The sequence below is a fragment of the Eriocheir sinensis genome, unplaced genomic scaffold (assembly GCF_024679095.1).
Source record: "Eriocheir sinensis breed Jianghai 21 unplaced genomic scaffold, ASM2467909v1 Scaffold543, whole genome shotgun sequence".
NCBI classification, from domain to species: domain Eukaryota; kingdom Metazoa; phylum Arthropoda; class Malacostraca; order Decapoda; family Varunidae; genus Eriocheir; species Eriocheir sinensis.
Window position 1 is genome coordinate 117,652 of NW_026111880.1, and position 27,500 is coordinate 145,151.

Here is a 27,500-nt window from a genome sequence, read left to right on the forward strand (position 1 = left end):
ACTGTCTTTGTGTCGAGATGGTTCTTATCTTAAGGTCTTCACGCACGGAAAATGACTGCGCCTATGCGAGGGGCAGAGCCGGGCTGGCCAGGGGAGAGCGGGGTGTTCTGCTGCACTATTTCAAGAGTCCTGTCACCGCCAAGGTTTTTTTTATGGTTTTGGGATGGTTTTTAAATAACTTGATCAATAACATGTTAACACACACCAGGACTGTGTCCCGGAGGCTCATGTTTCCGAAGCAACGCGGGAACAAGGCAACATGAGCCTCCAGGAAGTACTCAAAATGTAAGAAACATGTTCCCGTCCCGAGTCAACACAGACTAATCAGTAACTTACCGATGCCCGCTGACCTTCCCTCGCCACCCGCGTGAAGGAACGAGTAAAGGGAAAGACGTTTTGCTGCCGCGCCTTCCCACGCCTCACCCCGTGCCTGTTTGGACGCGCTCTGCTTCTGTCAGAGTACATTGTGTGTGTATGTATGCATGTGTGTGGGGGGTGGGGGGGGTTGAGAGAGAGAGAGAGAGAGAGAGAGAGAGAGAGAGTGTTATTTACTAGAACAACTGACACATCACTGATAATTAGGCTGAAATTTAGGCAACACGCACAAGTGTTTTCTTGCTTGAACACACAAAAGGTGCAGAGAGATCAACTATCTGTGATGAATTACCGTGGGCAGGGGACACTCATTTACATCCACTCAGCCTAAATTTAATGTGTCACTTTCACGCACCACTGCAGAGCGCCCTCGCCCACCCCGACCCTCCCAAGGTACCTGCATTTTCCGGGTCACTTGAATATGTAGCCCTAAATATCACTAAGCAGCGTTAACGTGCGTAAAACCCTCAATGATGTGTGTACACGTGTTTCGCATCATGTCATCGCCCGGAGCGGCCGACAATTGAGGTGTCAGAGCCGAGAGTCAGTCAGTAGAGTGAATCTCTCCTTAGACCAAACAGGCGCGGATTGTGGCCTGTGGCTCGGGATGTTATATGAATAATTTTGCCGTTTCTTAGACTTACCCCCTGAATCCCATTGTCTTTAGTAGCAATTACCAGCTGTGTGTGTGTGTGTGTGTGTGTGTGTGTGTGTGTGTGTGGTTCAGGACTTGTGAGCGCGTGCCAATACCCTACTTCCAGCATTGAGTTGAGGCCCCCCCCCCCCAACACACACACACACACACACACACACACAAGCACCGCACGACCCCAAACAAACACGCACTCACACGATACATGCCTCTTTGATTGAAATACTTTATATGTCTTTCCCCTCCCTGAGTCCACCCATCCGACCTCCCTTACTGATCCGGGGCCCCTGTATATCACTTCCATGCCCAGCCTCATTTGTGATTTTTTTTAATTCATTTGGCCTGTAGCGTCGGTAGGCTTTCATGATTGGGTCTAATGGTCACCCCAAGCCCGTTAGTGGAGAGGGCAAGAGTTTAATTAATAATTGCGCCATTCGTGGCTGGCTCAAGCTTCTCCCTGAGCTCTACTTGATCATCTTCAGAGTACACACACACACACACACACACACACACACACACACACACACACACACACACACACACACACACAAAGTCCGTCCAAATGCTTCCTTCTCTGCCATAAGTGTATCTCCTTCGCCTTAGCATAAATAAGTGATAACAACAAGGCCAGAGGAAGGCAAACCAGGAATACGGGGAAGGCGGAGGGCAAATAACTAGTTTTAGGGGCCGCCCAACGCAAGGTGACTGTCCTCTTGTTAGCTATATCATGAGTGGCCTTTTGTGTATGCAATATCAACCCTTAATTGGTGACTAAAATATTTAGAAATGTGTTCCTGGACTTCAGGTAACGAGCTGTATGCAGATATTCTGGTTTATCTTGTCTGTTTACAGCGAATTCCCAAAAGACATTCTGTTGCACCTGACATTTAACCCGTACATAAATCTCCTCCAGTGTCTCTTAATTACCGAGGCTGTGATGTTCCCGTTCACCCGAGGAACTTCACGTGTTGGGGAGGATCATAAATTTTCCGCGAGTGGAGAGAGAGAGAGAGATTTACATAGATAGATTTTTTTTTTACATAGAAAATCAGGGCCCGTATCCTCGAGAGCTATTAACTTTTACTCTTAAAGTTACTATCAAAGTTAATAGTTTCAAATTATTAAGAGTAAAAGCTATCCTCGTCAACTTTGAGTGTAGGTATTAGCAAATCCTGGCTACTATTATCTTCTTCTTCTTCTTCTTTATGGCGGGCTCGTTGCTAAGGACGCATCCGTGCAAAACGTAAACATCCGACATGAATTAAGTATATATTTCAAAAGAAAAATAAAGAAAAGATGTATAAATGTACAACAGAAACATAATAAATGGCAAACACAAGAAAATACTGAGTTTTGTGGCAGATAGAAGCAGCCTCAAAGGCTGTTTTTACTCCGTCACTCGTCAATACCCTTATCTCCCCTCCTGCGTCACGACTTGCTCTGCTGAAATTACCGCACCATAACCACGTCATCTGCCCCAATGATCTACGGGCCGGAGAACCAGCGCAGAAAAGGAGTAAGTTTAATTGGTCGCCAGATGAAACGGTCTTCTTACATCAAACTCAAGAAAAAATACGTATAATCAGAGGGTGTTATGGGAAGAGTATCACCCCTGAGGATAAGAAGAGAGCGTGGACTGAAGTGGCAGAAGCTGTAACAAGGTTGGTAATCACATAGTCATGCTTCAGTTAGCTTACAAACTAACCTAACCTAATCAGTTGGGTATTTTTTGCATAATAACACAACCACTGACCTTCCAAACAGAACATACCTTTTCATTCTGTATCTGAATAGTTTCATTATGACCATTTCTGCCACAACCCCCTCTCCCTCAACAACCTAACATAGCTAAACCTAACCATGCCAAACCTGCCCCGTCCTACCGAACACATCCTAACTTAACATGCCAAGTTTGTTGGGGGGGAAGAGGGGGTTGGTATAGATAGTTATGGCATATTTGCCCTGTTTTCATTCTTTATTTATTTTTATTTGTTTATTATTTTTTTTATAGGGGGGGGGGGGATGCTAGGCATGCCAGACTATGGACACTTTTACAAGTACTTTATGTCAAGACTATATGGGAATGGGTAGGCTTTGTGAGAATGGTAAAGTAAGATTAAAATAGTATATTTATAGCATTGGCCAAACAGATTATGGTGATATAATGTTAGATTGGAATGTACTCAAGATAATGAAATTAAGGTTAACGCTTTTATTTTTTTGTTACATATTCACATATCCATGATTCAAGTAACTTGCAAACTAACCTAACCTCGTCAAATGGGTATTTTTGTATACAAACACAACCACAGAGTTTCCAAACAGGACATACTTTTTCCTACTGCTCCACGTGAATAGCATCATCATGACCATTTCTGCTGCAACCCCCACTCCCTCAACAATCTAACATAACTAAACCAACTCCTGCTAAACATGTCCTACCAAACACGTCCTAACCTAACATGGTAGGTCCCCAAGTTTGTTAGGGTGGAAAGGGGGTTAGTATAAGAGAGTCAAGTCATATTTACCTGTTATTTTATTTATTCCTTATTTAGATTTTTTTGGAAATGGGTGGGTTGGGCATGCCAGGCTCTCAACACTTTTACAAATATTTTATGTTAAGACTATATCGGAATAGGTAGATTTGATGAGAATGGTAAAGTAAGATTAAAATATTATTTTGATAGCATTGGTCAAACAGTTTCTGGTGATATAATGTTAGGTTAGAAGTACTCAAAAGAATGGAATTAAGATTAATGCTTTGATTTTTTTTGTATAGCTGTATTGTGTAATATCCTCCTACTTAGAGAAAAGCATTTTAGAAAAGTAGGTAATGAAAAGTAGTATTTTTGGCCATGTTCATAACAACTAAAAAGTTAATGTCTTATGATGTATGTAAATAAAATACCGGTACTGATTTAGCTTTCCATCACAGTATGTATTAAATGTTATTGGAGAAGTTATGGGAAATAAACAGCATGCCATAGTGAAACGATTAAGAAACTTGCTTCACATTTATACCCTGACAGTGCCTTCCCTGGGAGTGGACCCCGTACGCAGGATGACTGTGAGAGGCGTTGGTACAACGTACAACAAAAATCAAAGCCTCGCATTGCCAAGTGCAAGAATAAGCAGCGGCAGACTGGTAATTTTTTTTAGTTGTTATGTCTTTAAATGTAAAACATATATTAGTTAGTTTTTTATGTGCTCACAGAATGCAGCTATACTGGCCACAATGCCTTTATTTCAGCTTAAAGTTAATAAGTTCATAGCAGTGAACTGCATATTTGATACAGAATTTTTTTTAATGTTCATCTGTCAATGACTATCAATCTATCTAAATACCTTGGTTGTCTTCCCCCAGTGAAGGGTTTTAGCCAAGACAGGCACACACTTACTCACACACTCACACTCATGTACATCACTCTCTCAGCTGCACAGCCCCTGAGGGAGTAAAAAAGGCCCTCACTGCATGGGGGATTAGCTGCACAGTTCAGGCAGGGAACTTCCACACCAAGGCCTCACAGCATACACTGGTTTACCCCTGCCCCTTCATAACAATGACATTTTTATATTCTTTATATTCTTTTATATTCCTATTAAAACAATTTATTAATTACCCTTAAATTCATATTCTTTGTAGATACACACTTTATCAGTATTGCTAGAGACCATCCCAGCACATTGCTCATTACTTGTGGAAAAGATACCATTAGCTGCTCCGGCAACAGCCACTGCTTCAACTGCTGGCCCTATGACACCTGCCACTGTTTCATAATCTGCTGGCCCAATGACACCAGCCACTGCTTCATCATCTGCTGGCCCTATGACACCAGCCACTGTTTCATAATCTGCTGGCCCTATGACACCAGCCACTGCTTCATCATCTGCTGGCCCTATGACACCAGCCACTGCTTCATCATCTGCTGGCCCAATGACACCAGCCACTGCTTCATCATCTGCTGGCCCAATGACACCAGCCACTGCTTCATCATCTGCTGGCCCTATGACACCAGCCACTGCTTCATCATCTGCTGGCCCAATGACACCAGCCACTGCTTCATCATCTGCTGGCCCAATGACACCTGCCACTGCTTCATCATCTGCTGGCCCAATGACACCTGCCACTGCTAGGGATGACAATGAAGCTGCTCCACCAGTCACCACCTACTTCATCGGAGTTAAGAGATGCCTTTCATAGGGCAGCAGTATAATTTTTTGATGCTGGGGCTGAATATTACTGCCTCAAGGCTATGATTTTGTCACTTTTTTTTATTATTACTGAGGAGGTTAGGGTGGAAGGGGTGAAAAATAATTTGTGCTGTTTTTCGACAGAATTGATTAGCAAATTCATTCAAAGCACAAAATTTACCGGAAAAAAAATTGTGTGCCATTGTGAGTGGGTTCACTTGAGATTGGGCTCCAATACGCCTCCGTGATCTAGTGGTCAGCATGCCTGGCTTCTACGCGGGCCAGGTTCGAATCCCGGCCTGGGCAGTCGGCGTGCAGCTCACCCAGCTGATCATCATCCCTCTCAGGAAAGACTAGAAATGACTACCTGGGGAAACTGTGGTAGCCCGGATGTCACACTGGCCCTGTGTCCCGGGGTAATGGGCTCCCTCCCACCACAGGCTCAGGGCCAATGCGACGAAGATGAGCACCGAGGCCACGCGCTGCTATGGCGTATGCCTCCAACTTTACCTTTATTGGCTCGACTGACAGACATGGCTTTGTATGTCGAAGGTCACTGGTTCAATCTACACAGGGAGCACTATCTAACTTGGATTTTCTGAGTTCCCTAGAGCCAAGATTAATTTCTCGGTGTTAAATGAGGAGATTTGCACCGGCACCCAGTCATGGGTGTTACAAGATGCGTTGTTACAATCAGGGCGTCATTTGGCCTTCAAAAGTGGGAGGGACATTAGGGCAGACAGTTTTTATATATATATATATATATATATATATATATATATATATATATATATATATATATATATATATATATATATATATATATATATATATATATATATATATATTTACCATCATTAGCTCATAACACCTTTAGGCACTGATCATATTTGCATTTTATGTAGTCTGTGATGCAGGCAGGATATTCATTAGCACCTAATTAGACTCATGCTGCTCCAGTGCTCTCTGATGCACTCACAATCAAAGATGTTATGTACCTCTATGGTAGCATTGAGTAATCTTAGGTCACTTGGTAAAGTGTTCACCTAAGTCCGACCCAAGCTGACAACATAAACCTAAGCGTGTTTGCAAGCTGAGTGCTTAGAATATTGGCATAATAATAAAAGATGCTGAAAACTGGATTCCACTACTTTATTGAATATATGAATAATTATATACTGAATTTGTAATGGAGCTAAGATAAAAAAAGCTATGTTTTCAGCGGTCATACCATGATCTCATGAAAATAATTAGGTTGACATATATAATTAATTACTACGTATTTTGGTATGATGACCATTGCACGTTAATACCATAGCTTTGCGAGCATTGAGTAATCTTAGGTCACTTGGTAAAGTGTTCACATAAGTCCGACACAAGCTGACAACATAAACCTAAGCATGTTTGCAAGCTGAGTGCTTAGAATATTGGCATAATAATAAAAGATGCTGAAAACTAGATTCCACTAATAGAGTAATTATATACTGAATTTGTAATGGAGCCAAGATAAAAAGCTATGTTTTTCAGTGGTCATACCATGATCTCATGAAAATAAATAGGTTGACATATATAATTAATTACTACGTATTTTGTTATGATGACTATTGCACATTAATACCATAGCTTTGAATCCAATGATGAATATCTTCAAGCAAGACACAAATAGCAACAGATTGGTCACCAATTCACTCAGTAAACACAATACTCCAGAAAAGTAAACACTGAATTCACAATAAAGTTGTTTTTCCACTTGGAACTTTGTATACAGAAACCAAGTAACCTCGTTTTACTTCACTCATAAGTCATGATGTTCGCGATGTGGTCACCTCGACCTTTCGTTCCTCCTCCCTCACACTGGCAGACGTCTCTAACAAGCTTTCTTACCACCATTATCTCAATATGAATAACCGGCAGCAATGATTATAAATCATATTCTAAATGACATTTTGATGCAATTTTAATGTCATCTTTTTCATTTGCATGTGTGTACCTTTCTGCTACAAATAAAAGTTTTTTTTCCCATGATTTGTTTTCCTTAACTCGAATATTTCACATTTTAATCAATAACAAAGGCATCAAACACTAATTGTATGTTCAAGCTGTGTTTATTTATTTTTTCTGTTGACATAAACTACATCGTTTTCCTTTGGTGCCATTATTTTCACATGGGTACAGTCTATCACTCCCACAACACCGGAAAGTTGGTAGAATTCTGCTTGCTTTACACGGATCTCCACCCTATCAAGGGGAGACTGGATAAGCCTCCCGACTACCTACGGGTCACTGAGGGCGGCCAGACTTTCCACAATCACCCTGCTTACACTACTCTGGCTTACCCCAAACTCATCACTTGAACACTGCAGCATTTTTCCTGTAGCCAAGTACCTTTAAGTCAAAATCACTTTCAACCCCGGGGTGCGGGAATGCTCCCTTTGAACTGGATCTTGTAGCTCTCTTCTCACCAAATCAGTCACATACTCCATTCCTGCACGGTCTAATATGTATGTCTTGACAAGTTCACCATCGTTATACAGTTCCAAAGCGCCCTATCAAACTCTAAATTGCGGAGGCGGGCTGGACGAGGAAGTCCGGGGGCCATGTTGATATGGGTCTGGGTCTGGGATTCACTATTAACTTTACTATTAAGTGTTTAGAAGTCCTCGCCAGCACTCTCAAGTTAATACCAAAGTTAAGAGTAGGTATTAGGCTAATAGTTGTTGAGGATACACTTTGAGAGTGAAGTTAATACTAAAGTCGAAAGTTAATACCAAGTTTAGTATTAATAGTTGTCGAGGATACGGGCCCAGACCACACAGACCCCATGGTCCACACTAGGTGGTCTGTCCTTAAACCTAAGTGATTTTACATTAATCAGATGGCTCCAGAACGTTGCTTTTCTACTCTAGTTAATATTTAAGTTGAAGGAAGTGACGGTCGAGCTTGTTTTTAAAGGAGTCAATCGTGTTACACTGGACCACTGATGGTGGGAGCTTATTCCATTCTCGCACTACAACGTTGGTGAAGAAAAATTTGGTGCAGTCTGAATTTACTTGTCTACATTTGAGTTTTGTGCCATTGTTCCTCGTTCGCAACGTGTCATCGATCATAAACAATTTTGATCTGTCTACATTCGTGAAACCATTAAGTATTTTAAAACATTCGATCAGTTTTCCTCGGAGGCGACGTTTCTAAAGAGAGAACATGTTAAGGGTGGAAAGTTTTTCTTCGTAGGATTTGTTGCGCAAGGAAGGGATCATTTTTGTTGCTCGACGCTGAACACCTTCTAGTTTAGCAATGTCCTTTGAATGGTGGGGAGACCAAAACTGTACCGCATATTCCAAGTGGGGTCTGACTAAACTATTGTAGAGCGGAAGTATTACACCTTTATTTTTGAATAAAAAGTTTCTTTTAATGAAGCCCAACATTCTGTTCGCTTTATTTGCTGCATCGATGCATTGATGTGAGACTTTGAGGTTTGATGCGATTTTAATCCCCAGGTCCTTAACGCATTGAACGCTTGTGAGTTTAACGCCGCGTATTTCGTAATCGAACTTCTTATTTTTTGTTCCAACTTGAAGGACCTGGCACTTGTCTACGTTAAAGGGCATCTCCCATTTATCCGACTAAGCTGAAATTTTGTGCAAATCCTCTTGGAGGCATTGCCTGTCTTCGTCAGTGATAACCGAGTTACTAATCTTTGTGTCGTCTGCAAATTTACTAATGCGATTATTGAGTCCAACATCCACGTCGTTGATGTAAATAATGAAGAACACTGGGCCAAGAACCGAGCCCTGAGGGACGCCACTAGTGACCGGCGCCCACTCTGAGTTAAATCCGTCAATCACTACTCTTTGTTGTCTGTTGCTCAACCAATTCGCGATCCATTGGTTTACTTGACCGTCAATGCCTATTTGCTTTAATTTATAAAGTAATTTATGATGTGGGACTTTATCAAACGCTTTCTGGAAATCAAGATAGACTACGTCCACTGATTTGGTTACGTCATAAATTGAGAAGAGATCGTTATAAAAGGTCAGTAGGTTTAACAGGCAGGATCTTTTGTTACGGAAGCCATGTTGTGAATCCCCAATTAATGAGTGGCTTTCGAGGTAACTCACAATTTTGTCTCTAATTATGCTCTCGAGCTTACCTACAATTGAAGTTAGACTAATGGGTCGGTAGTTGCCTGGTATTTTTTGTCTCCTTTCTTAAAATCGGTGTCACGTTAGCCTTTTTCCATTCCGAAGGACGATGCCTTGTCGCAAGGACATATTGAATACGGTAGTGAGGAGAGTATTTCGCTCTTTGTTTCTTTAAGCAGTATAGGATATACTTTGTCGGGTCCAGGACTTTTATTTGTTTTAAGTGAATGGAAGCTTCAAGGACTTCATCGGCTGTTATTTCAAAATTAGCCAATGCATGCTCGAGATTTACAAAAGTACTGGTGTTGTTGGTAGGAGAGGAAGACTGTTAGTATAAAATACCGAAAAGTAATTGTTTAAGAGGTTTGCAATGTGTTGGCTGTTAGTCACTAGTGCACCGTCGCTGTTTGTTAACGGTCCAATACCACTTTTGATCGCCTTTCTGTTGTTTATGTAACTGAAGAAAGATTCCGGAATGTTTTTACAGTTGGCTGCAATATTTTCTTCATATCTACGCTTTGCCTGACCTACTAGTCTTTTTACTCGTCGCCTGGCATCATTATAAAGTCTAATGTTTTCGGGCGTGCTTTGTTCTTTCTTTAACTTGTAAAACAATTTTCTCTCATTGACTGATTGTTTAATATCGCTATTAAACCACGGTGAGCTTTATTAGTGTTAATTCGCTTCTCGCACAAGGGAACGAATGTGTTCTGCTGAGTGAGTGATTTAAGGCAGCCAGGCTTCATCTACGTTGCCGTCATCTGATAGTTGTATTTGTTAGTTTTTGTCGGATTTCTACGAAGTTAGCTCTTTTGAAATTGGGCACCTTTATTTTATTTTCAGTCACTGATGACTGAGCTCTGATGTCGACGTGCACTAATTTATGATCATAAGAACCGAGGTGTTCTCCTACCGTGACACTACTGACTAGGTTATCTTGGGTCGTTATAACAAGGTCGAGTATATTATTTTGTCGAGTTGGCTCAGAAGCCATTTGGCTTAGATAATTTTCTTCTAGAAACTCGATCATTCTATGTGACTCGCCTTCTGTACCTGACAGTGTCGGCCAGTCGATATGGGGGAGGTTAAAGTCTCCTAATATCAGTGAGTCGTTGTTATTAAGTGACTGCCTTAAGACGCTGTACATTTCAAGGTCGTCATCAGTGATTGCCAGGAGGTCTGTAGGTGACAGATATATTTAAATTGACTTTTGCAATGTTTACTCGCACGCACAAATGTTCAACGTTACTGTTTCCAGTGTTTTGTCAGTGGGTTGCAAATAGCTTTTGACATAAAGAGAGAGAGAGAGAGAGAGAGAGAGAGAGAGAGAGAGGTGGTGTTAAGTGTGTGTGTGTGTGTGTGTGTGTGTGTGTGTGTGTGTGTGTGTGTGTGTGTGTGTGTGTGTATTTGTAGTTCAGTGCTAACAAGAGACAAATCCATCACCAAGGCTCCTGGAGGGCAAGGCAGGACGATCCAGTAGTTAACAAAGCCTCACGCCGCTGAACGCGTCATCTGTGAAAATTCAGAAGAAAAAACTACCCGAAATCGTATTGTTGCAGCAGCTAAATATTTGTAACTGTAAATATTTTGTACGCCTCCTTCATTGCCAATAATCAATATAAGGAAATATATTTGTGAGACATGTTATTATTCTTGAAAGAATAATAATACGAAGTTCTTGCTGGGCTTGTGGCAGAATTTTCGGCCGAGTGGTTTATTGGGTAAGGTGGGCACGATGCGGCCAGTCCCAGCTCACGGCGGCTTCTCGGTGTGATGAGATGTGTGTTGCAGCGCCGGCAGGTTTAAGTGAAGGTGAGGGATGTATTATGAGGGTTGGTGTGAGTAGAAGGAGCTAGGAGCATGAGGGCGTGGGTGCGGGATTGGCATGGGCGTAATACTTGTTGCAAACATTCGGCCAGGGATGAGGGAGTGGGTTGTGTGGGTTGGTGTGGGTGGCATGAGGACGTGGGTGCGGGGTTGGCATGGGCGTAATACTGGTAGCAATCATTCGGCCAGGGAAGAGGGAGTGGGTTGTGTGGGTTGGTGTGGGTGGCAGGAGGAGCATGAGGGCGTGGGCGTGGGATGGGCGCACTACTCCCAGCAACATTTCGTCACCTGCATTACGTCCCATCGCCCCAGCGTTACACTCTCAGCCTTTTCTTTGAGCGTCCCCGCCAGTGGTCGGTGTAGCCAAGGCGGAACACGACGAGGAGAAGCCATCCCAGAAGAGGACAACGTTGATGACCTGCACGTTCCTGCTAAAGATTGTTCATTTACATTAAAATGACTCAGCAAAAACAAGTAAAGAAGTCTTGGTGCTGCGGGTGCTTCGGCTGGCTCTTCGCCAGGCGGAAGCGCCGCAGCCCCTCGAGAACCTGACGACATCGTCGAGGAAACCGAAAACGCAGGTGCCCAGGCCGATGCAGGGCAACAGGCCCTGGTCTGCCTGAAGAAGGCTGCTCAGCCTCTCGCAGTGGTGGAGGAGGAGATCCCCTCCGACACCTTGCTGGATGCTGATGGGGTGGTGGGGAAGGGCGAAAAGGAGGCCACTGGCAGGAGGCGTCAGACACTCATCATCACAATCCACTTGGTGAAGAGAGAGAAGGTCCACAAGCCAGTGGATGATACAACAGTCGCACAAAAAGACTGCACGCAATTGGAGAACCATGGCAAGAGGGTTCAAACTCTCGTAATTACTCTGCACATGGTCAAGAGAGAGAAAATAAAGGAGGTATACGATGAGCTCCCCTCCGGGCACCAAGGCACGGCTGGGGACGCTCCTTCCAGCAGGAGCAAGGCCGTTACCGGCCCACCGGAAAAGATGCCCCTTATCAGCAGCTTCAAACAGCGGGATGCATCTCAAACACCGGTCAAGAAAATGATCAGGTTCAACTTCCAAAACCTGAACACTTTCGTCAAAATTCGTGAGCTGTACTGTGCCTACGACTACTTCAAATATGGCTTCCCTCACTCCAGCATTCGTCCTGAGCTGAAAAGCTTAAAGGAGAGAGCAGTGGAGCCACAGGAAGAGCCACCAAAGGAAGCAGTAAACAAACTGCCAGAGGCTCAGAAAACAGTAACAGAGGAAGCAACAGATTCAGCAAACAAAATCAATGAGCCACAACATCTCACAGGGATCCTCAAGAAAGGAAAGACGGCCAGCACCGCTCATAAATGTGTGCGCTTTAACTTCCAGAACCTGAACACTTTCGTCAAGGATCGTGAACTGTACTGTGGCTACGACTACTTCAGGTATGGCTTCCCTCTCTCCAGCATTCGTCCTGAGCTGGAAAGGCGAAAGGAAAGAACAGTGAAGCCACAGAAAGGGTCAGCAAAGGACGCGGTAAAGAAACACAACACACGACACCAGCAAACAGTTGGAGCAGCTCGCTGTGCACAAATGAATACCACTACTGAAGGGAAGTCTCCTAAAGGTATCCTGAAGAAAGAAAAGATGCCACGGTCCACCTGTCCAGGACATGTGCGCTTCAACCTTGGTAACCTCCGCGCCCCCGTTAAGGAACGTGAGGTGTACCGTGGCCACGACACCTTCAGATACGCCGCGCCGCTCCAAGTCACTCAGCCTCCCAACTTTACCTCGAGGCCTCACCAGCAGCCCGTTAGATCCGCCTCTAACTCGCTGCGTGACGCACCTCGGCACCTCGAGAGGCCGACACAGCGGAGCAACGAATCCTTCCAGCAAAACAGTGGCTGGTATGCTGCACACAACTACACCAACAGACGCCACTCACAGCACCGCCAGCACAACCCCAGCAGCCACGTCTCGCCAAGATACGAAACAAGGCATTTCTACGATGGACAGACACATCGGGGCACCAACTCCCGCAGCAGAGGTCGTGCCAAGAGAGGCGCAAAGCCGAGTGGTGGCGAGTTTCTGTGAGCACCGGGCGAGTACACAGCGTCGTGATCAAACTCAAATGTTCAGCGACGTACAGGTGACGTACATTCCGGGTGCATTTCTCAACACCCGCTGAACAGTACCTGTCGCTGACTGGTGATAACAGAGACTGAGGAGTGCCAAGAAGCACCACAATCACACTGAGAGGAACGGCTCGCCAGCTGACTAAAATCACCATGCAGAGGAACGCATCCCATGGAACGGTGCCACTTCTACGGAACAAATTGTTCAAGAGTGTCGCATCTGTGGGGAGTGTTTGGACGCATGTGTGTGGTAACATTTCTTATCTTATATTTCAAATGAAAAAATAGAAAATATTGTCTTACAAAAACCTTAGGTAGGGATAGTGGGGTCGTGTTGCACCTCAGAACAAGAAACGTTATGTAAGGAGTTGTCTGAACGACCAACTGTTTTAAAACTATATTTAAATGAAAGGTATTAGAATGCTCTTGCCAGTATGCTTCAGCTCAGTGTGATGACCTGAGTTTTATTTTGTCTCTCATTCTCTGCGGAATGATTATAGCTTCCAGGTCTGAGACGCGTGCCCAGAGCGTGACGGAGGTGAGATCGGGATGGAGCCACACATTCCGCGTTATTCATTTATCATGGCAAAACTCCCTGGTTCAGTCACGCTTGTTCGCGTGCTATCAACGATTGAGGCAGCTCACAGAAGGTGCAGGAGCCTTAGAACTTTTGCTAAAAATGGTCTTCACATTTATGCCAAGAATCGTGCCAAATCTGTTCTCCGACTTGCCAATAACTCCTTCATCAATAAATCAAAATCAAAATATTGAAATTTTGCTAACAAAATTGTTTCCATTTACCTGAAAATAGCTCCCACAAAACTCTCTTTCTCTCTCTCTCTCTCTTCTCTCTCTCTCTCTCTCTCTCTCTCTCTCTCTCTCTCTCTCTCTCTCTCTCTCTCTCTCTCTCTCTCTCTCTCTCTCTCTCTCTCTCTCTCTCTCTCTCTCTCTCTCTCTCTCTCTCTCTCTCTCTCTCTCTCTCTCTCTCTCTCTCTCTCTCTCTCTCTCTCACACCAGTCTGGCCGTTCTAATTCTTCACTGACTGGATTTAATCAAAGTCGAACAAAATCAAATGAAAAAATAATAAAAAAAATACGTCCACATGGTACACACTTATGTATCTTCGACCTTTTTATGCATGTAAAACACAGATAAGATTGACGAATTTTACGAGAAGTGGAACCTGGCATCCCACACGCGGCTCTGCTGTGTGATTGGCTGTCAGGCCACGAGAAGGGCAGGGCGGAGGAGAGCTGTGCAAAAATGTGACACTAAAAGGAAGACGCGATCAGACAACACACACACACACACACACACACACACACACACAAACACACACAATGGAAGAATAGTAACTGAAACATGGTATAACAAACCCGTAGACCTAAACTCAAAATAAGCATTCCAACTAATAACACTATCAGGAACACTGCCGCTACCACCACTACTAATCACCCACCACTTGAATAACGACCATTAACACAATCATGGCAGGCACTTCAACCACCAGGACTACCATATCCGCCCCCCTCCCCCCTTCTTCCCGGCATCACCAATGCAGAAGAAAAGGAAGAGAATAGGAGGAAAATGATGAAAGCGGAATGCAAAATCGAAGGAAAAGTTTGTGGGCAGGAAAAAGGAGGAGAAGGAGTAATATGGAAATAATATGTATGAGCAGAAGGACGAAGAAAAAAAAAGAAAGGAAAATATATTAGATGAAGTAAAAACAAGACTTGCAAAAAGGAAACAAAAAGATGAACAAGAAAACGGAAGAAGGAAATGGAAGAAAAAATGTCAAGGAATTATAACTCAAAGAACGTAGAGGATACAAAAAGGAAGTTACGAGGAAGGCGATGGAAGAATTAAAGCAAGGCAGAGTAGGGATAAGGGATAAGAGGCGAAATAAGACTTAGAATATATGAAAAAGTAAGAGGATATGAAAAGAAATAGAAAAAGTTGGAAGAAAACAATAAAAAGGAGGAAAAAATAAACACGAATGGGAAAGAAGAGAAACAAAAGAGAGTATTTAAATGTGTAGAGATTGGGAAGATTAATATTATGAGAATGTAAAAACGCAGGAAAGCAAAACGAGGAAGCAGAAGTAAAAAAAATAATATACAAAAGTGAAATGACAGGAAGGAGGAAGATGAAAGGCAAGAACAATAAAATGGAAAGACAAAAAAGACAAAACAGACGATACAAACAGAAAAGAAGAAGGATAAAAAAAATATACGAATAAGGCTGAAAAAACGAAATAAAAGGAAGGATAAGTAAAAACACGGTTGGGGAGGAGGAGTAAGAGGAAGAGATGAAAGGAAAGAAAACAAAATGGATGACAAAATTTAGATTGAGATAATGAGGAAGTAAAGCGGGCTTGGAGACTGGCCGCGCGGGAGAAAAGATGTGAGCCAAATTAAGAATGAGAGGGAAGGCAGGAAAAAAAAAGATTAGAAGCAAAATTTGAAGTAAGATAATGAGGTAGCAGAAGAGCGTGACGACTGAAAGGAAGTAGAAGAGGAAGAGGAAGAGGAAGAGGAAGAGGAAGTGATTGAAAGAGGAGGAGAAAGAGGAGATTGAGGAGATCAACGTGCGAGAAAAAAATGAGTAAAGGCAACATAAAAAAATTTAAAGGAATGAAAAAAAAAGATTCAAAGCAAAATCTGGAGTACGATAATGAGAAGGAAGAGCGTGAGGTCTGGAAGAAAGTAGACGAGGAAGAGGAAGTGATTGAAAGAGGAGGAGAAAGAGGAGATTGAGAAGGCAGACGTGCGAGAGGAAAGTAGAAGGAAGTAGAAGAGGAAGAGGAAGAGGAAGTGATTGAAAGATGAGGAGAAAGAGGAGATTGAGATGGAAGGAAAAAAGATATGAGATAAAAAGCAAAGTTGCAGTAGGATAATGAGAAAGAAGAAGAGGCGAGTCAGGAGTAGAAGGAAGTAGGAGAAGAAGAGGAAGTGATTGAACTGAGATTGAGAAGGTTGACGTGGGAGAGAAAAAGTGTTAAGGGAAAATAAAAAAAGAAATGAAAAGGAAGATAAAAAGAACATGATTAAAAGCAAAATTAGGAATAGGATAAAGAAGAAGAAGAAGAGCGTAAGAACTGGAAGGAATAGGAAGAGGAAAAGGAAGAAGGAAAAAGGAGAATCAAAAAAGGAAAATCAATGGGAAACAGTTTAATTTGAGCAGAATGTATTGCAAAGACAGTCAGAAAAAACAAAATAAAATAAAATGAAAAAAAAAGGAAAGAGGAAAAAAGGGTAAAAATTGAAAAAAAAACCTTGAATAGAAAAGAGTGGAAGATGAAAAAGGAAAAAAAAAGATGAAAACGTAGAATTAAAACTGGGAGAGAATGATCATAAGCAAGAGTAAATTAGAAGATGGGTGAGCGGAATAAAAGAAGACTAGACAAAAAAAGAAGAGAGAGACCGCAGGTCGCAGTCAGAGGGGGTGTTAGTGTGTGTGTGTGTGTGTGTGTGTGTGTGTGTGTGTGTGTGTGTGTGTGTGTGTGTGTGTGTGTGTGTGTGTGTGTGTGTGTGTGTGTATTTGTAGTTCAATGCTAACAAGAGACAAATCCATCACCAAGGCTCCTGGAGGGCAAGGCGGGACGATCCAGTAGTTAACAAAGCCTCACGCCGCTGAACGCGTCATCTGTGAAAATTCAGAAGAATAAAAAACTACCTGAGAAATCGTATTGTTGCAGCAGCTAGATATTTGTAACTGTAAATATTTTGTACGCCTCCTTCATTGCCAATAATCAATATAAGGAAATATGTTTGTGTGACATGTTATTATTCTTGTAAGATTAATAATACGAAGTTCTTGCTGGGCTTGTGGCAAGAATTTGCGGCCGAGTGGTTCATGGGGTAAGGTGGGCACGATTTTTTTTTTTTTTTTTACAGCAAAGGCGACAGCTCAAGGGCAAACAAAAGTAAAAAGAAATAAAAAAAAGCCCGCTACACGCTGCTCCTAAAATAATCCAAAGAGGTGGCCGAAAGATAAGTCAGTTTCGAGAGGAGAGATGTCCTGATACCCTCCTCTTGAAAGAGTTTAAGTCGTAGGCAGGAGGAAATACAGATGAAGGAAGATTGTTGCAGAGTTTACTAGCGTGAGGGATGAAAGAGTGAGTATTCTGGTTAACTCCTTCATAAGGGGTTTGGACAGTATAGGGATGAGCATGAGTAGAAAGTCGTGTGCAGCTCGGCCGCGGGAGGGGGGGAGGCTTGCAGTTAGCAAGTTCAGAAGAGCAGTCAGCGTGGAAATATCGATAGAAGATAGCAAGAGAAGCAACATCGCGGCGGAATTTAAGAGGTAGAAGACTATCAGTAGGAGGAGGAGAGCTGATGAGACGAAGAGCCTTAGCCACCACTCTGTCCAGAAGACCTGTGTGGGTGGAGCTCCCCCACACGTGAGATGCATACTTCATACGAGGGCGGACAAGGCCCCTGTATATGGACAGCAACTGTTCAGTGGAGAAGAACTGGCGGAGACGGTACAGAACGCCCAGCCTCGAGGAAGCTTATTTAGTAAGAGATGAGATATGAAGTTTCCAGTTGAGATTTTGAGTTAAGGATAGACCGATGATGTTTAATGTTGAGGAAGGTGATAGCTGGGTGTTGTCAAGGAATAGGGGATATTTGTTTGGAAAATTGTGTCTAGTGGATAGGTGGAGAAACTGTGTTTTTGAGGCGTTGAAGGACACCAAGTTCTTCTTGCCCCAATCGGAAATAATAGTAAGGTCTGAGGATAAGCGTTCTGCAGCCTCCAGCCTTGAGTCGTTAAGTTCCTGAAGGGTGGGTCTTCTATTAAAAGAAGTTGAATAATGCAGAGTGGAATCATCGGCGTAGGAATGGATAGGACAGTTCGTTTTCGAAAGAAGATCATCAATGAACAACAGAAAAGAGTGGGAGATAGGACAGAACCCTGTGGGACACCACTGTTAATAGATTTAGGGAAGAACAGTGACCGTCTACCACGGCAGAAATAGAACAGTCAGAAAGGAAACTGGAGATAAAGGTACAGAGAGAAGGATAGAAACCGTAGGAGGGTAGTTTAGAAAGCAAAGATTTGTGCCAGACCCTATCAAAAGCTTTTGATATGTCCAGCGCAATAGCAAAAGTTTCACCGAAACGGCTAAGAGAGGATGACCCAGAGTCAGTTAAGAAGGCTAGGAGATCACCAGTAGAACGCCCCTTGCGGAACCCATACTGGCGATCAGATAGAAGGTCAGAAGTGGAAAGGTGCTTTTGAATCTTACGGTTAAGGATTGATTCAAAAGCTTTAGATAGACAAGAAAGTAAAGCAATAGGACGGTAGTTTGAGGGATTGGAGCAGTCACCCTTCTTAGGTACAGGCTGTGTGAAGGCATACTTCCAGCAAGAAGGAAAGGTAGATGTTGACAGGCAGAGGCGAAAGAGTTTGACCAGGCAGGGTGACAGCACGGAGGCACAGTTTTTAAGGACAATAGGAGGCACTCCATCAGGTCCATAAGCCTTCTGAGGATTGAGGCCAGAGAGGGCATAGAAAACATCATTTTGAAGAATCTTTATAACAGGCATAAAGGAGTCAGAGGGGATGAGTGGGAGGAATATGCCCAGAATCGTCCAGAGTGGAGTTTTAGAAAAGTTTGAGAGAAGAGTTCAGCCTTAGAGATAGATGAGACGGCAGTGTTGCCGTCAGGACTGAGAGTGGAGGGAAAGATGAAGAAGTGAAGTTGGAGGAGATGTTTTGGCTAGATGCCAGAAGTCACAGGAAGAGTTAGAGAAAGCAAGGTTTTGACATTTTCTATTAATGAAAGAATTTTTGGTTAGTCGGAGAATAGATTTGGCACGATTTCGGGCAGAAATGTAAAGTTCATAATTAGCATTAGTTTGAAGGCTCTGGTATCTTTTGTGAGCTACCTCTCTATCATTGACAGCACGAGAACAAGCGTGATTAAACCAAGGCTTTTAGCGTGAGGAGTAGAGAAAGAACGAGGAATGTATGCCTCCATTCCAGAGACAATCACCTCTGTGATGCGCTGAGCACACACAGAGGGTCTCTATCCTGGAAGCAATAATCATTCCACGGGAAATCGAAAAGTACATCCTCAGGTCGTCCCACCGAGCTGAAGCAAAATGCCAGAAGCATCGCCTCTTCGGTGGGTCCAGAGGATGTACAGGAGCGATAGGACAGGATGCAGAAATAAGATTGTGATCGGAGGAGCCCAACGGAGAGAACAGTTTGACAGAATAAGCAGAAGGGTTTGAGGTAAGGAAGAGGTCTAGAATGTTGGGCCGATCTCCAAGACGGTCAGGAATACGTGTAGGGTGCTGGACCAACTGCTCTAGGTCGTTGAGGATAGCAAAGTTGTAGGCTTGTTCACCAGAATGGTCAGTGAAAGAGGATGAAAGCCAAAGCTGGTGGTGAACATTGAAATCTCCTAGGATGGAGATTTCAGCGAAGGGAGGGTCAAGATGTGCTCCACTTTAGAATTCAAATAGTCAAAGAATTTTACATAGTTGGTAGAGTTAGGTGAGAGATAAACATCACAGATGTATTTAGTAATAGAATGACAGTGAAGTCTTAACCAGATGGTGGAAAATTCAGAAGAGTCAAGGTCGTGGGCACGAGAGCAAGTGATGTCGTTGCGCACGTAGGCGCAACATCCAGCTTTGGATTGAAATTTAGGATAGAGATAGTAGGAGGGAACAGAGTAGAGATTGCTGTCAGTAGCCTCAGAAACCTGTGTTTCGGTAAGGAAGAGAAGGTGAGGTTTAGAGGAGGAGAGATGATGTTCCACAGAATGAAAATTAGAGCGAAGACCGCGAATGTTGCAGAAATTGAGAAGAAAGAGGTTCGAGGAGTTATCAAGACACCTGTCAAGTCGGCAGCCAGAAGGGAGTCCTCCTGGGGAATTTGTGGTCCCCCCCCCAGGCGGGGACTCCGAGGCATTGCTTAATTGAGCCATTTTGAATTTTGAATTTTGGAAAAAGGTGTATATGTTATGTGAATGTAGTGTGGTGTGGATAGAGAGAGGATCTGTCTTTAGAGAGCATGCTGAACTACTCTCCGGTGTTGGTGAGACAATAGGGAAACGGTTAGTGAGGACATGGGAAGGGTCTTTGGAGGGCTTCAGCTCCCTTCTCACCTCCCATATATACCTCACCGGGAGTGGCTTGCGCCCGTTCGGTAGGTGTCTTCCTACCTACTCCAGCGGCCAGTCCCAGCTCACGGCGGCTTCTCGGTGTGACGAGATGTGTGTTGCGGCGCCGGCAGGTTTAGGTGAAGGTGAGGGGATGAATAATGAGGGCTGGTGTGAGTAGAAGGAGCTAGGAGCATGAGGGCGTGGGTGCGGGGTTGGCATGGGCGTAATACTTGTTGCAATCATTCGGCCAGGGATGAGGGAGTGGGTTGTGTGGGTTGGTGTGGGTGGCAGGAGGAGCATGAGGGCGTGGGTGTGGGATGGGCGCACTACTCCCAGCAACATTTCGTCACCTGCATTACGTCCCATCGCCCCAGCGTTACACTCTCAGCCTTTTCTTTGAGCGTCCCCGCCAGTGGTCGGTGTAGCCAAGGCGGCACACGACGAGGAGAAGCCATCCCAGAAGAGGACAACGTTGATGACCTGCACGTTCCTGCTAAAGATTGTTCATTTACATTAAAATGACTCAGCAAAAACAAGTGAAGAAGTCTTGGTGCTGCGGGTGCTTCGGCTGGCTCTTCGCCAGGCGGAGGCGCCAGCCCCTCGAGGAACCTGACGACATCGTCGAGGAAACCGAAAACGCGGGTGCCCAGGCCGATGCAGGGCAACAGGCCCTGGTCTGCCTGAAGAAGGCTGCTCAGCCTCTCGCAGTGGTGGAGGAGGAGATCCCCTCCGACACCCTGCAGGATGCTGATGGGGTGGTGGGGAAGGGCGAAAAGGAGGCCACTGGCAGGAGGCGTCAGACTCTCATCATCACAATCCACTTGGTGAAGAGAGAGAAGGTCCACAAGCCAGTGGATGATGCAACAGTCGCACAAAAAGACTGCACGCAATTGGAGAGCCATGGCAAGAGGGTTCAAACTCTCGTAATTACTCTGCACATGGTCAAGAGAGAGAAAATAAAGGAGGTATACGATGAGCTCCCCTCCGGGCACCAAGGCACGGCTGGGGACGCTCCTTCCAGCAGGAGCAAGGCCGTTACCGGCCCACCGGAAAAGATGCCCCTTATCAGCAGCTTCAAACAGCGGGATGCATCTCAAACACCGGTCAAGAAAATGATCAGGTTCAACTTCCAAAACCTGAACACTTTCGTCAAAATTCGTGAGCTGTACTGTGCCTACGACTACTTCAAATATGGCTTCCCTCTCTCCAGCATTTGTCCTGAGCTGAAAAGCCTAAAGGAGAGAGCAGTGGAGCCACAGGAAGAGCCACCAAAGGAAGCAGTAAACAAACTGCCAGAGGCTCAGAAAACAGTTACAGAGGAAGCAACAGATTCAGCCAACAAAATCAATGAGCCACAACACCTCACAGGGATCCTCAAGAAAGGAAAGACGGCCAGCACCGCTCATAAATGTGTGCGCTTTAACTTCCATAACCTGAACACTTTCGTCAAGGATCGTGAGCTGTACTGTGCCTACGACTACTTCCAGTATGGCTTCCCTCTCTCCAGCATTCGTCCTGAGCTGGAAAGCCTAAAGGAGAGAGCAGTGGAGCCACAGGAAGAGCCACCAAAGGAAGCAGTAAACAAACTGCCAGAGGCTCAGAAAACAGTAACAGAGGAAGCAATAGATGCAGACAACAAAATCAATGAGCCACAACATCTCACAGGGATCCTCAAGAAAGGAAAGACGGCCAGCACCGCTCATAAATGTGTGCGCTTTAACTTCCAGAACCTGAACACTTTCGTCAAGGATCGTGAACTGTACTGTGGCTACGACTACTTCAGGTATGGCTTCCGTCTCTCCAGCATTCGTCCTGAGCTGGAAAGGCGAAAGGAAAGAACAGTGAAGCCACAGAAAGGGTCAGCAAAGGACGCGGTAAAGAAACACAACACACGACACCAGCAAACAGTTGGAGCAGCTCGCTGTGCACAAATGAATACCACTACTGAAGGGAAGTCTCCTAAAGGTATCCTGAAGAAAGAAAAGATGTCACGGTCCACCTGTCCAGGACATGTGCGCTTCAACCTTGGTAACCTCCGCGCCCCCGTTAAGGAACGTGAGGTGTACCGTGGCCACGACACCTTCAGATACGCCGCGCCGCTCCAAGTCACTCAGCCTCCCAACTTTACCTCGAGGCCTCACCAGCAGCCCGTTAGATCCGCCTCTAACTCGCTGCGTAGCGCACCTCGGCACCTCGAGAGGCCAACACAGCGGAGCAACGACTCCTTCCAGCAAAACAGTGGCTGGTATGCTGCACACTACACCAACAGCCGCCACTCACAGCACCGCCAGCACAACCCCAGCAGCCACGTCCCGCCAAGATACGAAACAAGGCATTTCTACGAGGACAGACACATCAGGCACCAACTCCCGCAGCAGAAGTCGTGCCAAGAGAGGCGCAAAGCCGAGTGGTGGCGAGTTTCTGTGAGCACCGGGCGAGTACACAGCGTCGTGATCAAACTCAAATGTTTAGCGACGTACAGGTGACGTACATTCCGGGTGCATTTCTCAACACCCGCTGAACAGTAACTGTCGCTGACTGGTGATAACAGAGACTGAGGAGTGCCAAGAAGCACCACAATCACACTGAGAGGAACGGCTCGCCAGCTGACTAAAATCACCATGCAGAGGAACGCATCCCATGGAACGGTGCCACTTCTACGGAACAAATTGTTCAAGAGTGTCGCATCTGTGGGGAGTGTTTGGACGCATGTGTGTGCTTACATTTCTTATCTTATATTTCAAATGAAAAAATAGAAAATATTGTCTTACAAAAAACCTTAGGCAGGGATAGTGGGGTCGTGTTGCACCTCAGAACAAGAAACGTTATGTAAGGAGTTGTCTCAACGACCACCTGTTTTAAAACTATATTTAAATGAAAGGTATTAGAATGCTCTTGCCAGTATGCTTCAGCTCAGTGTGATGACCTGAGTTTTATTTTGTCTCTCATTCTCTGCGGAATGATTATAGCTTCCAGGTCTGAGACGCGTGCCCAGAGCGTGACGGAGGTGAGATCGGGATGGAGCCACACATTCCGCGTTATTCATTTATCATGTAAAAATTCCCTGGTTCAGTCACGCTTGTTCGCGTGCTATCAACGATTGAGGTAGCTCACAGAAGGTGCAGGAGCCTTAGAACTTTTGCTAATAATGGTCTTCACATTTATGCCAAGAATCGTGCCAAATCTGTTCTCCGACTTGCCAATAACTCCTTCATCAATAGATCAAAATGTCAAAATTTTGCTAACAAAATTGTTTCCATCCACCTGAAAATCGCTCCCACAAAACTCTCTCTCTCTCTCTCTCTCTCTCTCTCTCTCTCTCTCTCTCTCTCTCTCTCTCTCTCTCACACCAGTCTGGCCGTTCTATTTCTTCACTGACAGGATTTAATCAAAGTCGAACAAAATCAAATGAAAGAATAATAAAAAAAAATACGTCCACATAGTACACACTTATGTATCTTCGACCTTTTTATGTTGAAAAGACAGATGAACTTGACGAATTTTACGGGAAATGGAACATAAGAACATAAGAACATAAGAACGTAAGGAGTCTACAAGAGGCCGGTTGGCCTATACAAGGCAGCTCCTGTATACTCAACACCACCTTACCTCACCATCCATGAATTTATCCAACCTCTTCTTGAATGTATCTATGGTATTGGCACCCACAACATGGCTCCCAAGCCTGTTCCATTCGTCCACCACTCTATTGGTGAACCAATTCTTGCCTATGTCTTTGTTGAATCTGAATTTGTCTAACTTAAAACCAATGCCACGCGTCCTACTTGGCTCTTTTACTATAAAAATCTTATTGACATCCCCTCTATTAAAGCCCTTCATCCATTTGTAGACTTCGATCAAGTCTCCTAGCAACCTTCGCCTTTCTAGAAAGTGAAGATTTAAATGCTTCAGCCTGTCTTCATAAGGCAAGTTTCTCACCCCCTGAATCATCTTTGTCATCCTCCTCTGTACAGATTCTAACATCTTGATATCCATTCTATAGTGGGGGACCAGAACTGAACTGCATAATCGAGCTGAGGTCTAACTAATGCTAAGTAAAGTTTGAGGATGACTTCAGCGCTCCTATTGCCTACGCTCCTTGAGATGAAACCAAGTACTCTGATGGCCCGATTTTTAGCCTGAATGCATTGAGCCCTAGGACGGAGGTCTGCGCTCACTAGGACTCCTAAAGGTGCGGTCACACTAGCTACTGATATCGCTGGATCCAGCGGTACGGCTTGATCGGCCAGCCATTTGCGCTGCACGAGCTAATGATATCGGCTGCTTTGAGCTATCGATACGGACCGTTTTCACTGGCCGTACTGCTGGCGGCAGCGGTAGCCGAATGGAAGGGAATAAGAAACTATCGTTTATTCAGCATACATGCAATCAAAAATTATTCCATTTCTTTTTTGGGGAGGGACTTTAAATGCGTAATATAAAAGCTAAACGACAGTACAAGAAAATTTCCAAATGTATTTTTTTTCTTTAATGGAAATATAATATTCATTTCTTATTTGACCTCGGTGACTTTCTAACGGGTCACCTGTACAGCAAGAGCAAGAGCAAGAGCGAACACACTTGCCAGCCATGGTCTTATCCACTTTCGTTTCACTTTTCTTTTCTTCTTTAAGTCCTCACTGGCTACAAAACAAGTGGCAAGAGTAATTGTGGATAGAGCGAATCCAAGAAGTGCTTCCTGCATAGCGGCTAGTGTTGTTATGATATGATCCGCTAGCTAGCTAGCTAGCGGACTTTGCATGTGGTGTGACCAGACTGCCGCGCGTATCGCTGGCAAGCCAGCGAAAACAAAAGCCAGGCTTGCGTTAACAATAGCAAGTATGACCGTAGCTTAAGTCTCTCTCACGCCCGGACCTGTTTAGAGGAGTGTCATTTAAGGAGTAATTGTGTGAGGAGTTATTCCTACCAACACTCAAAATGCTACACTTCCCGACATTGAATTCCATCTGCCACTTCCCCGCCCAATCATATAGTCGGTCAAGCTCATCCTGGAGAACCCTAGCGGCCCTGTCTGATTGGATTACTCTACCGATCTTGGTATCATCTGCGAACTTACTGACATCACTACTAATTCCTGTGTCCAAGTCATTGATGAAAATAATAAAAGGCAGAGGACCCAGCACCGACCCTTGTGGGACGCAACTCGTGACACTGCCCCATCCAAATCCCACACGCGGCTCTGCTGTGTGATTGGCTGTCAGGCCACGAGAAGGGCGGGGCGGAGGAGAGCTGTGCAAAAATGTGACACAGAACGGGAATACGCGATCACACACACACACACACACACACACACACACACACACACACACACACACACTGGAAGAATAGTCAGTGAAACATGGTACATCAAACCCGCAGATTCAAATTCAAAATAGGCATACCTACCAACAACATTATAACGAACACCGCTACCACCACTACTAATCACCCACCACTTGGATAACTACCATTAATACCATCATGGCAGGCACTTCAACCGCCAGAACTACCATACAGCCGCCCCCCCACCAGTCCATCACCACCACTACTGCAAAAGAGGAAGAGAATAGGAGGAAAATGATAAAAGGGGAACCCAAATATCGGAGGAAAGTTTTTGAGTAGAAAAAAAGAAGAGAAGGAGAAATATGGAAATAATAAGTATGAGTAAGTGAGAGTTTTGAAGGAATAAGAGGAAGAAAAGAAGGAAAAGTAGAGGAACGGAGAAGAAAAGTAAAGGAAAAAAATATTAGATGAGGTGAAAACAAAATATGCAAACACGAAACAAGAAGATGAACAAGAAAACGGAAGAAGGAAGCGGAAGAAAAAATGTCAAGGAATTAGAACTCAAAGAACGTGAGGATACAAAAAGGAGAGTTAAGAGAAAGGCAATGGAAGAATGAAAGCAAGGCAGAGTAGGGATAAGGGATAAGAGGCGAAATAAGACTTAGAATATATGAAAAAGTAAGAGGATATAAAAAGAAATAGAAAAAGGTTGGAAGAAAACAATAAAAAGGAGAAACTAAACACGGATGGGAAAGAAGAGAAACAAAAGAGAGTATTTAAATGGGTAGAAATTGGGAAGATTAATATTATGAGAATGTAAAACGCAGAAAAGCAAAACGAGGAAGTACTAGTAAAAACAAAAATAACATACAAAATTGAAATAGGAGGAAGGAGGAAGATGAAAGGCAAGAACAATAAAATGGAAAGACAAAAAAGACAAAACAGACGATACAAACAGAAAAGAAGAAGGATAAAAAAATATACGAATAAGGCTGAAAAAACGAAATAAAAGGAAGGATAAGTAAAAACACGGTTGGGGAGGAGGAGTAAGAGGAAGAGATGAAAGGAAAGAAAACAAAATGGATGACAAAATTTAGATTGAGATAATGAGGAACTAAAAGAGGGTTTGGAGAATGGCCGCGCGGGAGAAAAGATGAGCCAAATTAAGAATGAGAGGGTAGGCAGGAAAAAAAAAAAAGATTAGAAGCAAAATTTGGAGTAAGATAATGGGAAGCAGAAGAGCGTGACGACTGGAAGGAAGTAGAAGAGGAAGAGGAAGAGGAAAAGGAAGTGATTGAAAGAGGAGGAGAAAGAGGAGATTGAGAAGATTGACGTGCGAGAAAAAAATGTGTAAAGGCAACATAAAAAAAAATGAAAGGGATGAAAAAAAAGATTCAAAGCAAAATTTGGAGTACGATAATGAGAAGGAAGAGCGTGAGGTCTGGAAGAAAGTAGAAGAGGAAGAGGAAGTGATTGAAAGATGAGGAGAAAGAGGAGATTGAGATGGAAGGAAAAAAAGATATGAGATAAAAAGCAAAGTTGGAGTAGGATAATGAGGAAGAAGAAGAGGCGAGTCAGGAGTAGAAGGAAGTAGAAGAGGAAGAGGAAGTGATTGAACTGAGATTGAGAAGGTTGACGTGGGAGAGAAAAAGTGTTAAAGGAAAATAAAAAAAGAAATGAAAAGGAAGATAAAAAGAACATGATTAAAAGCAAAATTAGGAATAGGATAAAGAAGAAGAAGAAGAGCGTAAGAACTGGAAGGAATAGGAAGAGGAAAAGGAAGAAGGAAAACTCC

General features: G+C 44.0%; 1 protein-coding gene across 1 annotated transcript in view; it reads left to right on the forward strand.

Annotated features, from left to right (window-relative positions):
- LOC126993016 (uncharacterized) overlaps positions 1 to 14,457 on the forward strand; it is a 46,464-nt gene extending 32,007 nt beyond the window's left edge. The window contains exons 3-4 of the mRNA XM_050851842.1: positions 11,966 to 13,164; positions 14,454 to 14,457. Coding sequence (XP_050707799.1) covers positions 11,966 to 13,164; positions 14,454 to 14,457 — 1,203 coding nt within the window. The remainder of the gene's footprint in view (positions 1 to 11,965; positions 13,165 to 14,453) is intronic.
- Positions 14,458 to 27,500: the final 13,043 nt, after the last annotated feature.